Consider the following 10,769-nt stretch of genomic DNA (forward strand, 5'->3'; position numbering starts at 1 on the left):
CTGGGGCTGGGCCCATGGGGCACCTGGGGCTCGGGTGGCGGGGGGGAGGTGCGTGGTGCAGGCGGGGCCTGGCAGAGCGGGTGCATGTGGAGCGTGCCAGGGCGGGAAAGCGAAGAGAACCACGCTGAGGTGGCCGGGAGTCTGCGGCCCAGCGCCCATCTGGCCCTGTCTCCCCGCAGGGCCCCCCGGGCGAGGTCATCCAGCCCCTGCCCATCCAGGCGTCCAGGACGCGGCGCAGCATCGACGCCAGCCAGCTGCTGGAGGACGCGGACGGCGACAGCTACGTGGACTACGCGGACGGCATGGAGGAGATCTTCGGCTCGCTCAACTCGCTCAAGCTGGAGATCGAGCAGATGAAGCGGCCCCTGGGCACGCAGGAGAACCCGGCCCGCACCTGCAAGGACCTGCAGCTCTGCCACCCCGACTTCCCGGACGGTAGGGGCGGCACGCCGGGGTCCGCGGGGCGGCGGCCGCCACCGGCCTGTCCGGCCCCGGCGTTCCCATCTGCGCCCTGGGGAGGCCTGGGCGTCTCCCTGAAACCGTCGGACACTTCACATTAGGACACATCCTGGGAGGCCGGGGAAAGCGCGCGAGACTTTGGGGCCTGCCAGGGCCGGGGTCCAGTCGAGCCTTAGCCGTTGTCTCGCAGGCGGCTTGCTCTACCCCGAGTCTTGTGTACCCCGTCTGTCCAACGGGGGCGTTGCCATGGCGAAGGACAGTGAGAAGCGACGCTGCGCGGATGTGCTGGCCGGGCCCTGCCAGCCGGCCCTGTGGCGGCCGTGGCCACCGCGGTCAGGGTCGGTGTCTGCGTCAGGGTTAGCGCCGGCGCGGACGCCGAGGGGGACGCTGTGCTGGGGCCGAACGCGCCGTGTAAACTCCAGAGCGTCACAGAGTCACAGACCTGTCCGCGCTCAGCACGTCAGCCCAGCGCCGCCGGAGGGCCGGGCGGCGGCGGCGTCTCCCGCAGGGCCGGCGGGGCCGTGGTCCCGTCAGCTCTGACCCCGAGCGCTCATGGGAGCATCTGCATGTCCGCCCGGATCCACGGCACACGGGGCCCGCCCCCTGCCCCAGGCACGCGCCCCACACGGCCGCATCCGGTCGTGCTCTGGGGACGAGTCACCCACTCGCCTTTGGGGTGCAGCAGGGAAAGCGGACCGCAGCACGCCTACCCCGGGAGGCCTGTGTGGCTGGCGCGTGGGCCCGGCGCATGTTCAGTGGCTGAGCTGCAGTGCTGCAGCTGCTTCTGGAACCTTCCTGGGCGCTGTCCTCACGTGCCCCCCACCCTCGTCCAGGTGAATACTGGGTGGACCCGAACCAAGGCTGCTCCCGGGACTCCTTCAAAGTCTACTGCAACTTCACAGCCGGAGGGGCCACGTGCGTCTTCCCCGACAAGAAGTCCGAGGGGGTAAGTGGCCCGCCGCCCGCCCTGCCTCCCCGGCACGGCGGAGCCAGCCGAGGGCTCAGCCCTCGCACACGTGCAGCTGTGGAGACGGCGGCCGGAGGGCTGCCGGGCGTGCGGCCCAGGCCCTTCCCCGGGAGGAGCCCTTAAGCGGCTTGCAAAATTCTTGGTGATTGTTGGGGGGGTCCCGGAAGTGGAGGGATGGGGGGTTGTGGGCATTTTTCCCACCACCCCAGTGGTGGGGTTTCAGCCGCTGCCTGGTCTAATCCCCCTTCAACGTCTCCGACCCACCTGAAACCCACAGGAGGACCTTGGGGGCAAAGTGAGCCCAGCGCACCGCTGGGGGCGGGCGGGGCCTGGATGCTGGCATCGCTGCTCTGAGTGCAGCCAGCCGGGGTCGTTCCGCGGGGAACTTGGGTCAGTGAGGTTCTGATCCACTGCAGTTTTGTGGGTGTCAACTTAACAGTGTGTACAGACAGGTGTGTGGGTGGTGTGTGTGTACACGTGTGTGGGTGGCGTGTTATACAGACAGGTGTGTGGGTGGCGTGTTATACAGACAGGTGTGTGGGTGTTGTGTGAATGTTACAGACAAGCGTGTGGGTGGTATGTACAGACAGGCAGGTGGGTGGTGTGTGTGCGTAGGTGAGTGTGTATGGCAGGTGTGTGCTGCTTTGTCAAGTGTATGTATGTCTGAGCTGGGTCCACTTTGGCCCAGGACAGGTGAGGAGGACAAAGTCTAGTCAGGGGAAGGTGAGACTTCGGCCACAGTGCCCCCTGCAGCAGCCTGAACACCGCCACCTCCGATGTCCCTTTCAGAGGGCTGGCTGTCCTGTGACAAGGACAGCTGGGGCGAGGAGACCATGCTTGCCAGGGGTTTGGGCCGGGCCCAGCCAGAGCCAGCAGCCTGTGGTCGTGACTCCCAGTGGCCTGCTCCGGAGCCTGCGGCAGAGCCCCTGACCCAGTTGCTGACCCACGGTGTCACGGCGCCTCAGCCCCGGCAGAGCGCAGACCCTAAGTGGGGCCCCTGCTCTTCCATCGGGGGGACAGACGCTGTCCCTCCTGAGGACGCGTCTGCTTCATGCTGCTTCATCAGGGACACACTAGAGGAGCCCAGGACATTGCTGGTGCTGCAGGGGACCCTCCACCCCAGGTCGCTGGTCCCACAGAGAAGGCCCTGCCACACGCACCTTACACGCGCTTCACGCCCAGCTCGACCAGCTGCATCACAGACACCCAGTGGGCCCTGGCAGGGTCCCCTGCCCACCCTGTCCCCAGGTCCTCAGGTCCAGGGTTCAAATAGCGGGACGCCCACTCGTCCTTCTCCGAGCTCATCAGTGAGCATCAGCTCTCATGATCGTGGCCCGTGACCGACCATCATTCAGTTACTCCTCCCTCCCTCCCTCCCTTCCGTCTGTCCATCTGTCCTTCACTAGTATTTTCCAGCGGTTACCAAGGGCCAGGCACTGTGCTTCAGGCCGGATGTGCGACGAGCGCTACACCGCAGCCAGGGGACCCTGCGTTCAGAGCAGGCGCCAGACCCGCCCCCCTCCCCGCCCCGTCCTCATGGTCTTCGGGGCCCCAGCTCTGTGAGGGGCGGGGATGGGTAGAGGCGCCTACAGGAACCCTTCCCTGGCCAGCGGGGAGAAGACGTGTCTGCAGGACGGGCACCGCGCGGGGAAGGAGAAGTAACCGCGCTGTTCTGTTTCTCTCTCTCTCTCCGCCTCCCGCCGGATGTTTAGGCCAGAATCACCTCTTGGCCCAAAGAAAACCCGGGCTCCTGGTTCAGTGAATTCAAGCGCGGTAAACTGGTAAGGCGCCTCCCCCCGCGCAGTTGTCCTTCAAACCCGCCCGTTTCCTATCTTACAGAGTAAAATGGCCCGCTGGCCCAAAGAGCAGCCCTCTACCTGGTATAGTCAGTTCAAGCGAGGGTCCCTGGTAAGTGCCCCGGGGCTGCCTGCTTGCCGCACGGCCTGACTCACGGCTCTGCATGGGACACAGCCGCCCCGAGCCACGCCTGCTGTGCCCCACGGCCGAACCGCTCCGCGGCACGTGGCCGCCAGCCGCCGCGTCGGCGCCCACTCCGGCCACCCCCACGGCAGCGCCAGTCAGCCTGCGAGCCGCTGCCACTCAGTGCAGGGCCTCAGCCAGCGTCTGGGGCACCCGGGGCCACCGCGGACCGAGGCCCCCGACGACAGGAGCTGGAGGGCCTTGTTCTGCCCAGCCCCGCAGGCAGGTCCTGGGCCACTCCCCCGCCCAGAGTTCCCGCCTTGCGCCATCAGCCGGCCCCCGCCAGCGACTGCCGGGGCCCAAGGGGGCCTCTGATCCCCGAGCTGACTGTGGGTGTCTCCACTGCATCCCACGTGGCCGTGACTGTCCCTTTTTCAACTTTTGGGGAGCCGGCCTTAATTAATTCTCTCTAGAAATGGAGAGTCGGCATCCCTCGAAAGAACTAAACGTGGCTTTTCCAGCCCGCGAGACTGGGCCGGCTTGGACTACTTCCGCCAGGCCAGTGGCTGTTCACGCACAGGGAGCATCTGTCCCTGAACTCGTCGAGTGTGACAGGGCCCTGTCCTGGAACGTGGGCATGGTCCCTGCTCTTCTCCTAGCACACAGGCCAGACGTCCAGCACGTGGCCCACGGCAGGGGTGCCGTCAGGGCCCCACTTTGTTGTTACGGTCACCTCCTCGGTCTAGCTGTCCCCGCCTTCAGCGGCCCCTGAGGGCGGCCCTGCCTCACCCGGAAGCCAGCTCTTGGCCTCCGTGATGTCCAGTCTGCCTCTCGGCCTTCGGTCCCTGCAGCCCAGCCTCTCCGCGGGGCAGAGGCCGCGTTTCCCGCATGGGCTCAGAGCGGTGGCTTGCAGGCGGCTTTGGCCCTGTCACACCTCCTAAGGCTCCTCGTTCCCAAACCTCAAGGCACTCTGTGGCTAGTGATTAACATCTCACGCCCTCGATGTCCCTGATTTCCGAGTCGCTGCCGGCGGGGCAAACGCTGAGGTTCGCGCTCGCCTGGCCGTCTGCGGACACCGCCTCAGGCCCCCGCCCGTCCCTCTGTCCTGTCCCCCGCCTCTCCCGCACTGTCCTCAGGAAGGGTGTCTGGCACGCAGAAGGACCTGAAGTGGACGCCCGCTCAGAGGGGGCGGAGCCGGTGCCCGGGCTGCTCGAGGGCGGGCAGGAGGGTGGCCCAGCGGCCAGGCGGGGAAGGGCCCCGGGGGTGGTGCGGCCCCCAGACTCAGGGAGGCGGCGCTCAGCCCTGCCTTCCCCAGACAGGCCCCCCGCACCCACTCACCACGCTCCCGGGACAGGATCGCGGAGCGCCCGTCCCCCCAGGAAGCGCCTCCCACTCTGTCCCGTTTCACAGCTGACCAAGGACGGGGGCGAAGGGACGGTTTAGGGAAGATGCCAGCGTCCCCTTTGTCCCCACCCGTTTCTGGTCCTCTGTGCACGTCACGAGTGGGCAGGACACAGATGCAGGTCCCTCCTCGCAGAAACTGCTTCATCTGGGCCGGCCACCCCGGGCACACCCTGCTGAGGCATCGTGCAGAGACCCTCTCCCCGGGGAGGCAGGGTCTCACAGTGGGACCCGGGGCTCTGCCTGGGGCACCGGGCTTCAGGTCCTACTGCGTCCAGCGCCGCCCGCCCCTGCCCCCTGCATGCGTCCTCTCTCGAGTCAGTCACCTTTCCTCCCACAAGGAGCGCCCGCTGGTCCGGAGTGCGGTTGGTACTCAGGGCCTCCCTCGAGGCCCGCCGGCACGGTTGCCGGCACCGCCTGCAGAGCGGGTGCTGGCCAGTGGCTCTGCTCTCCCGCCCCGTGGGAAGGAGCAAGGTCTGGGCCTGGCCCCGCCGCCCTCAGCTGTGTGGTTACATGTGCAAAGAGGGAGGGCGGCGTCCACCTGGATTCTCCGTCGGCGTGCGGGATGGCTCTGTGGGACGGGCAGTGCGGCGGCAGCGGCGAGGGCGGGCGATGGCCTCAAACCCTGACGTGCGTCCACTGCATCACCTGATGCGGACATGCGATGGCCCTCACTTGGCCAGCGTCTGCGAGGAGGGCCTGGCCTGGCCTTCGGGCAGAAACAGCTCTCCGCTGGGGCCCGGGTGGCGGGGAGAAGCACCTGCGTCCTCGGCCGTGTCGAGGGGCCCAGAAAGCTGGGGTTCGCACCCAAGATGGAGACTGCGGGCCTCATCTCTCGGGGCGCCCTGTTCCAGCCCCAAGCCCCACTGAGCTGAAGAGCCCAGCTGTGGGAAGTTGAGCTGGTGACTCTGGAGAAGTCACTTGAGGACCAGCACGTCCTCTTTCCCTGATGCCTCCGGGGCTTGGGGCAGAGCGCCCCACCAAGCACAGCATGGCGGGGCACCCCACGCCCCTGCTTTCCCCCAGGTGGCCTCCCATGGCTCCCCTGTGCCCCCACGAGGGCACCCGGTCACCTCAGCCCTTCAGCTCTGGGCCCTGTGGCTCGTGACCTCCCCCGGGCCAGGCTTCCTGCCTGCTGGCCAAGCGCCTCGCTCCCCGGGGCCTCCTGCTTGCTCCACCTGCTGTTCTCGTGGCCCTGGGCCAGGACTGTGGTTCTCAGCAGGTGGTTTCCATTTATCAGTGTCGTCTAACGAGCACCCTACCCTCTTCAGGGCACAGTGACAGGGACACTCTTGCCCTCAAGGGAGCTCACAGTGCAGAAAGGGAAACAGACCAGGCGCCTGGCCGCTAGGACAGGAGGGTCCAGCGCTGGCGCGGGGGCCTCACAGCTGGCAGGGAGCGTGGACGCTGAGCCAGGCCGGGGTGGGGGGCCGCAGGTACCTACCCAGGCAGGCTTCCTGGAGGAGGGGGCACGTGCGCTGAGCCCTGGCAGATGAGTAGGGTTCAGCCAGGCACAGGGGAGTGGGTATGTTATTCAGGTCCCCGAAGAAAGCGAGGCGTGACTCGCTCCGTCCCGCAGACCCCGCGAGCACGTGCCTCCCGCCGCGCCCCGGCGTGCCTCGCACTCCGGGTGGACAGCGGTGGACGAAGCTCGAGCCGCCCCACCAAGGGCGGGGGCTTTGCGGCCGTGCCGCGCCCCCCTCACTGGGCACCCTCTCCCCGCTCCCGCAGCTCTCCTACGTGGATGCCGAGGGCAGCCCCGTGGGCGTGGTGCAGATGACCTTCCTGCGGCTGCTGAGCGCCTCTGCCCGCCAGAACGTCACCTACAACTGCTACCAGTCCGTGGCCTGGCAGGACGCGGCCACCGGCAGCTACGACAAGGCCATGCGCTTCCTGGGCTCCAATGACGAGGAGCTGTCCCACGACAACTGCCCCTACATCCGCGCCCTGGTGGACGGCTGCGCGGTGAGTGTCGCCACGGTCCACTCGCTCAGCCGCCGGGACCGGCCGGGCAGCGCAGCTGCGGCTGCTGTCAGCGCATGGCTGGCCCAGGTTGCCCCACGTGGGTCAGGAGGGGGAGGCTGGGACCAGACAGGACGGGCCCGTGGCTTCTTCCCTGGTGTGACGTGGCACCTAGGACGAGGGACCGTCGTGGGTCCACTTCGGAACTGAGGCCCCTGTCCTTAGAAAGGTCCTTTCAGGGAACGGCCGGAGCCAAGGCTGGCCTTGCTCCTAGGAACGCGGCTGTGCTGGGCAGGTCTGCCACTGAAGGCGACCACGCAACCACAGCTGACCGGCCGTGGCCAGCCCTGCAGTGGCCCGGCCCACACCAGGCCATCTCCCTGGACCCCAAGCTGCCCACTGGGGAGGGCGGTCCTGCTCCCGGCAAGGCGTCAGAGGCCTGAGAGGCGGGAGGCTGCCTGGGCTCGAGTCTGCTCACCGTCCTCTGCACCCCCACCCTGGGCCCCTAGCCGAGAGTCAGCCCCCTGAGCTGCACCTCCAGGGGTGACGGCCCCCAAGTCTGAGCTGTGTCCTGGAGGTCAATAGGGCAAAACCGTGCACAGAGGGTAGGTAGTCCTGCCAAAACCCTTGGACATTGCCCTCAAGTAGCCTTTTAGAGGCTGGAAGTGGGGGTGCCAAGAAGCACTGCCTGTCACATCTCGATCTCAGACTCCGTTCTAGTCACGTCTGTTCTCCAGAGACCTGCTCCTAGCCCCAGGCCAGCCCCCACGGGGAGAGGCTGCTGTGGGCTCCACCCCCACTCAGGGTGCCGGGCCAGGGGCCAGCCGGCAGCCCTGGAGGCCGCTCTCTGCAGGTGCCGTGTCGGCCGTCTCCTGGGTCCTAACGTCCTGGGCTGAGCTCCCAACGGTGCCAGGTCCGGGGCGTCCCAAGCACGCAGCCGCCTCCACGTGCACAAACGGCCAGGGTGCTCTCTGGGTTCGTCCCCAAGTGCAGGCTCCCCAAGGCATGTGTGGGACGTGGACTTTCCCCTCATGACTGCTGCGGGTCCGGCACTGGCAGGGCCAGCAGGCTCGGTCGGGGGAGGAGAGGCGGTGCTGGGCCGGGGTAGGGCTAGGGGGTAGTCGCCTCTCAGGAGCAGGGCTCTGCGGACCAGGTCCCCAACTTTCCCCCACCCCCACCCCAACTGGCCCTGGGAAGTCCCGTTCCTGCTCCCCACAAAAGGGTCTGTTACAAAGCCCAGGGACTGCTGAGGGTGACCAGACAGGGGTGAGCAGAGGGGGACGACCAGAGGGGCGTGGCCCGGGAGCCCCCCAACACCGCCCGCTTCTCCGGCCCGCAGGTGAGGAAGGGCTACCAGAAGACGGTGTTGGAGATCGACACACCGAGGGTGGAGCAGGTGCCCGTAGTGGACATCATGTTCAGCGACTTTGGGGACGCGGCGCAGAAGTTTGGATTCGAAGTGGGGCCGGCCTGCTTCCTGGGCTAGGGGACCCGCGCCCGGCCCCACGACCAACCTCATGACCTCAGCGCGCCGCCTGTGGGCGTCCTGGACAGTGGAGGCCCCTCGTCCCCCCGACCTCGTCTGCGCCTCGGCACCCCGCCGGGCCGCACCCCAAACCAGAGAGAGCAAAGGGAAAGAGCCATGTCCCCACCCCAGAGCCGAATCACATGACCTAGACGCCCCGCAGCGCTCGGCCGGACCGCCGTCCCGGGGGGCAGGGCGACTGCTCGACGCCCAGCCCGCCGACCGCGCTCGTGGGAAGTCGGGGGCCCGGCCAGGCCGCAGCGTGTGGAGGTCGCTTCTGTTACAAAGCTCCACTTGAAGACGTGTGTTCCCCCCGACCTTCAAAATCTGTCCCGAGGCAAGCCACGTAAAGTCACCCCCACCCACCACAGCCTCCGGTCCCAGCCACGCGATCCATTCACAGGCCAAATGTCACTTCCCTGTGCCTTTCCGGTGGATTAAAGGTGCTCTTGTTTTTGTGAGTTTTAAGTAAATATTTGTATTGTATTGTCATGAACGTTCAGTGTCCCTGACTTTCAATCACACACGTAAACCCAGCTCAGTCCCACTGGGAGAAGGGGACGAGGGGCGGGTGCCCACTCTGGACGCAATCCGAGCCTGCCGAGACGCGGGAGCCGCACCGCCCGGGACCGGAACACGCCGGAAACCGGAAACGTGCCCAGAGCGGTGAGAAGGCACGGCGCCGTGGAAGGAGCGGGTGCCAGCGGCCTCTCCAGCAAGATTCGATTAGCTCTGGACGTTTTTTACTGGGGACGAAAAAAAGGAATTTTACACTTTACCTTTTCTCCGTGCACTTAGACGAACGGGCAGGCCGAACTGACTTGGCGCGCGTCCTCCTCCCGTTCTTCCTCCTGCGGAGCCCGGGGGGAGCACGTCCAGGGCAGGAAACCCCGAGTTCTGTGGGTGACGATGGAAGCCGGTGCTTGTTTTCACACTTCTCCCTTGTGGTGCTATCTGTCTCGAGATCTTGAAGGCGGCCCGGGGTACCTGGCCATGCCTCATCCCCCCCGCCCCGAGTTCCTCCACAATCCGCATTTTTGCCAAGGACGTTAAGATAAACGCTCACAGCCTTGCTCCCCGCTGGGCCCCTGGCTCTGACACCCTCAGACGGTGCTCGGGAGGCCCGTGACCGGATGTGCATCCGCGACCCGAACGCACACAGCACAAGACGCTCTCCGCACATCGCGGAGCACACTCGGCCGCCGGATGTTTGTGGTGCTAACCTCTGTCTGTCTCAAGAACTGTCCTGAAGCTGTTCGGCTGTCCCCATGCTGTCGGCGGCCTCCACAGACAGAGCCACGTGCAGGGAAGTCTGTCCCCGGGGCCGCCAGCCCCCGGAACACAGTGTGCGTCTCCAGCTGCAGCGTGCTGGGTGCGGGCCCGGCCGGCCAGGCTCCCGGGGAGCAGTCCTTTGAGCGCGAGCCGAGGGGCTGCCTCGTGGGCGAGGACCCGAGGGCCAGCGGGGAAGAGCGTCCCTTTACTGTGAAAAGCTAGCCTCGTGCAATGCCCTGTCTCTCCGTGACGCGAGAGGCCGGGCCCCAGGGCCCTGCTCGGCCCCCTCGGGAGGAGCTGTGGCCTGTCCCAGCTCTGGTGCTGTCCTCGACCCACCCCAGCCCATCGGAAAGTGGCTCCGGCTGAGGAAGCCACAGCAGAGCCACCCAGGGGACCAGGTCCCGCTCTCGCTAAAGGAAGTCTGGCTTCGCGCGTCCCTCGAACCCGGGACCTTCGAAGCACGCGCCCGTGACTGTCACGTTCATCTCTTCACACGTAAAGCCATACCCTAGGATCGCCACGCCCTGCGGGTCCCTCTAGGTCATGTGATTCCGGTTTGACTTCTCACCCCTCCTGAACCCGCCCTTTCTTCTGTCACGTTCTTCCTCCGTTGGTGCCTTCAAAGCTGTTGTAATTTGTACTGAAGTCAAAACGTCTCCCCAGACCACCTGGCTACCGTATATTGCAATAAAATTACTTCTTATATTTGCAGAAATTCTTTTGGCGTAATTTTTTTTTCCCTCCTTAATCTATCTAATTGGACAGAAAGCAAAGACAGCAAACAGAAACCTATGGTAAAGATCCTAGGACCCTGGGCCCTTTAAAACATAATGTCGCATGACATGTTGTACATTTCCGAAAAGTCCAATAAACGTGTTCACAAGCTTCAACTGCAATGCCCAGGAAAAGGTGTTTTAAAATGTTTTAAACCTGTGTAACAGAAGAATAATTTTAAGTTTTCAATAAATCAAGTTTCCTGTTTCCAGAGTGAGCGCATGTGATTGGCTGTCTTCTTACACGTGACCAAGGCCTCCCCCGCATCGAACCCAGGGGTGAACCCAGTTGCAGGCCAGCAGAAGCTCCCGTCCTGGCCGAGGTCACAGCATGAGGAGGGGGCACTGCCCAGGCTATCCGCCCGCGGACAGAGCTGGGCCCTGGGTGTCGCTCGGACACGAGGCTTCCTGGGGGGCTTCCACAGCTCTTGGGTGTCTGGACCTTGATGGTGTGTAGGCCTCACCCTCACCCTGGGCAGTCGGCGCCTTG

General features: G+C 65.7%; 1 protein-coding gene across 2 annotated transcripts in view; it reads left to right on the forward strand.

Annotated features, from left to right (window-relative positions):
- COL5A1 (collagen type V alpha 1 chain) overlaps window positions 1–10,221 on the forward strand; it is a 117,080-nt gene extending 106,859 nt beyond the window's left edge. Inside the window, exons 62-66 of one of the 2 annotated variants that reach the window (XM_016128784.2) lie at window positions 180–435; window positions 1,293–1,405; window positions 3,139–3,207; window positions 6,479–6,712; window positions 8,049–10,221. In XM_016128784.2, coding sequence (XP_015984270.2) covers window positions 180–435; window positions 1,293–1,405; window positions 3,139–3,207; window positions 6,479–6,712; window positions 8,049–8,195 — 819 coding nt within the window. In that variant the 3' untranslated portion in view covers window positions 8,196–10,221. Of the gene's footprint in view, window positions 1–179; window positions 436–1,292; window positions 1,406–3,138; window positions 3,208–3,265; window positions 3,335–6,478; window positions 6,713–8,048 lie in introns of both variants that reach the window. The other variant, XM_016128785.2, reaches the window with a different exon arrangement.
- Window positions 10,222–10,769: the final 548 nt, after the last annotated feature.

The sequence above is a fragment of the Rousettus aegyptiacus genome, unplaced genomic scaffold (assembly GCF_014176215.1).
Source record: "Rousettus aegyptiacus isolate mRouAeg1 unplaced genomic scaffold, mRouAeg1.p scaffold_m13_p_3, whole genome shotgun sequence".
Lineage (NCBI taxonomy): Eukaryota > Metazoa > Chordata > Mammalia > Chiroptera > Pteropodidae > Rousettus > Rousettus aegyptiacus.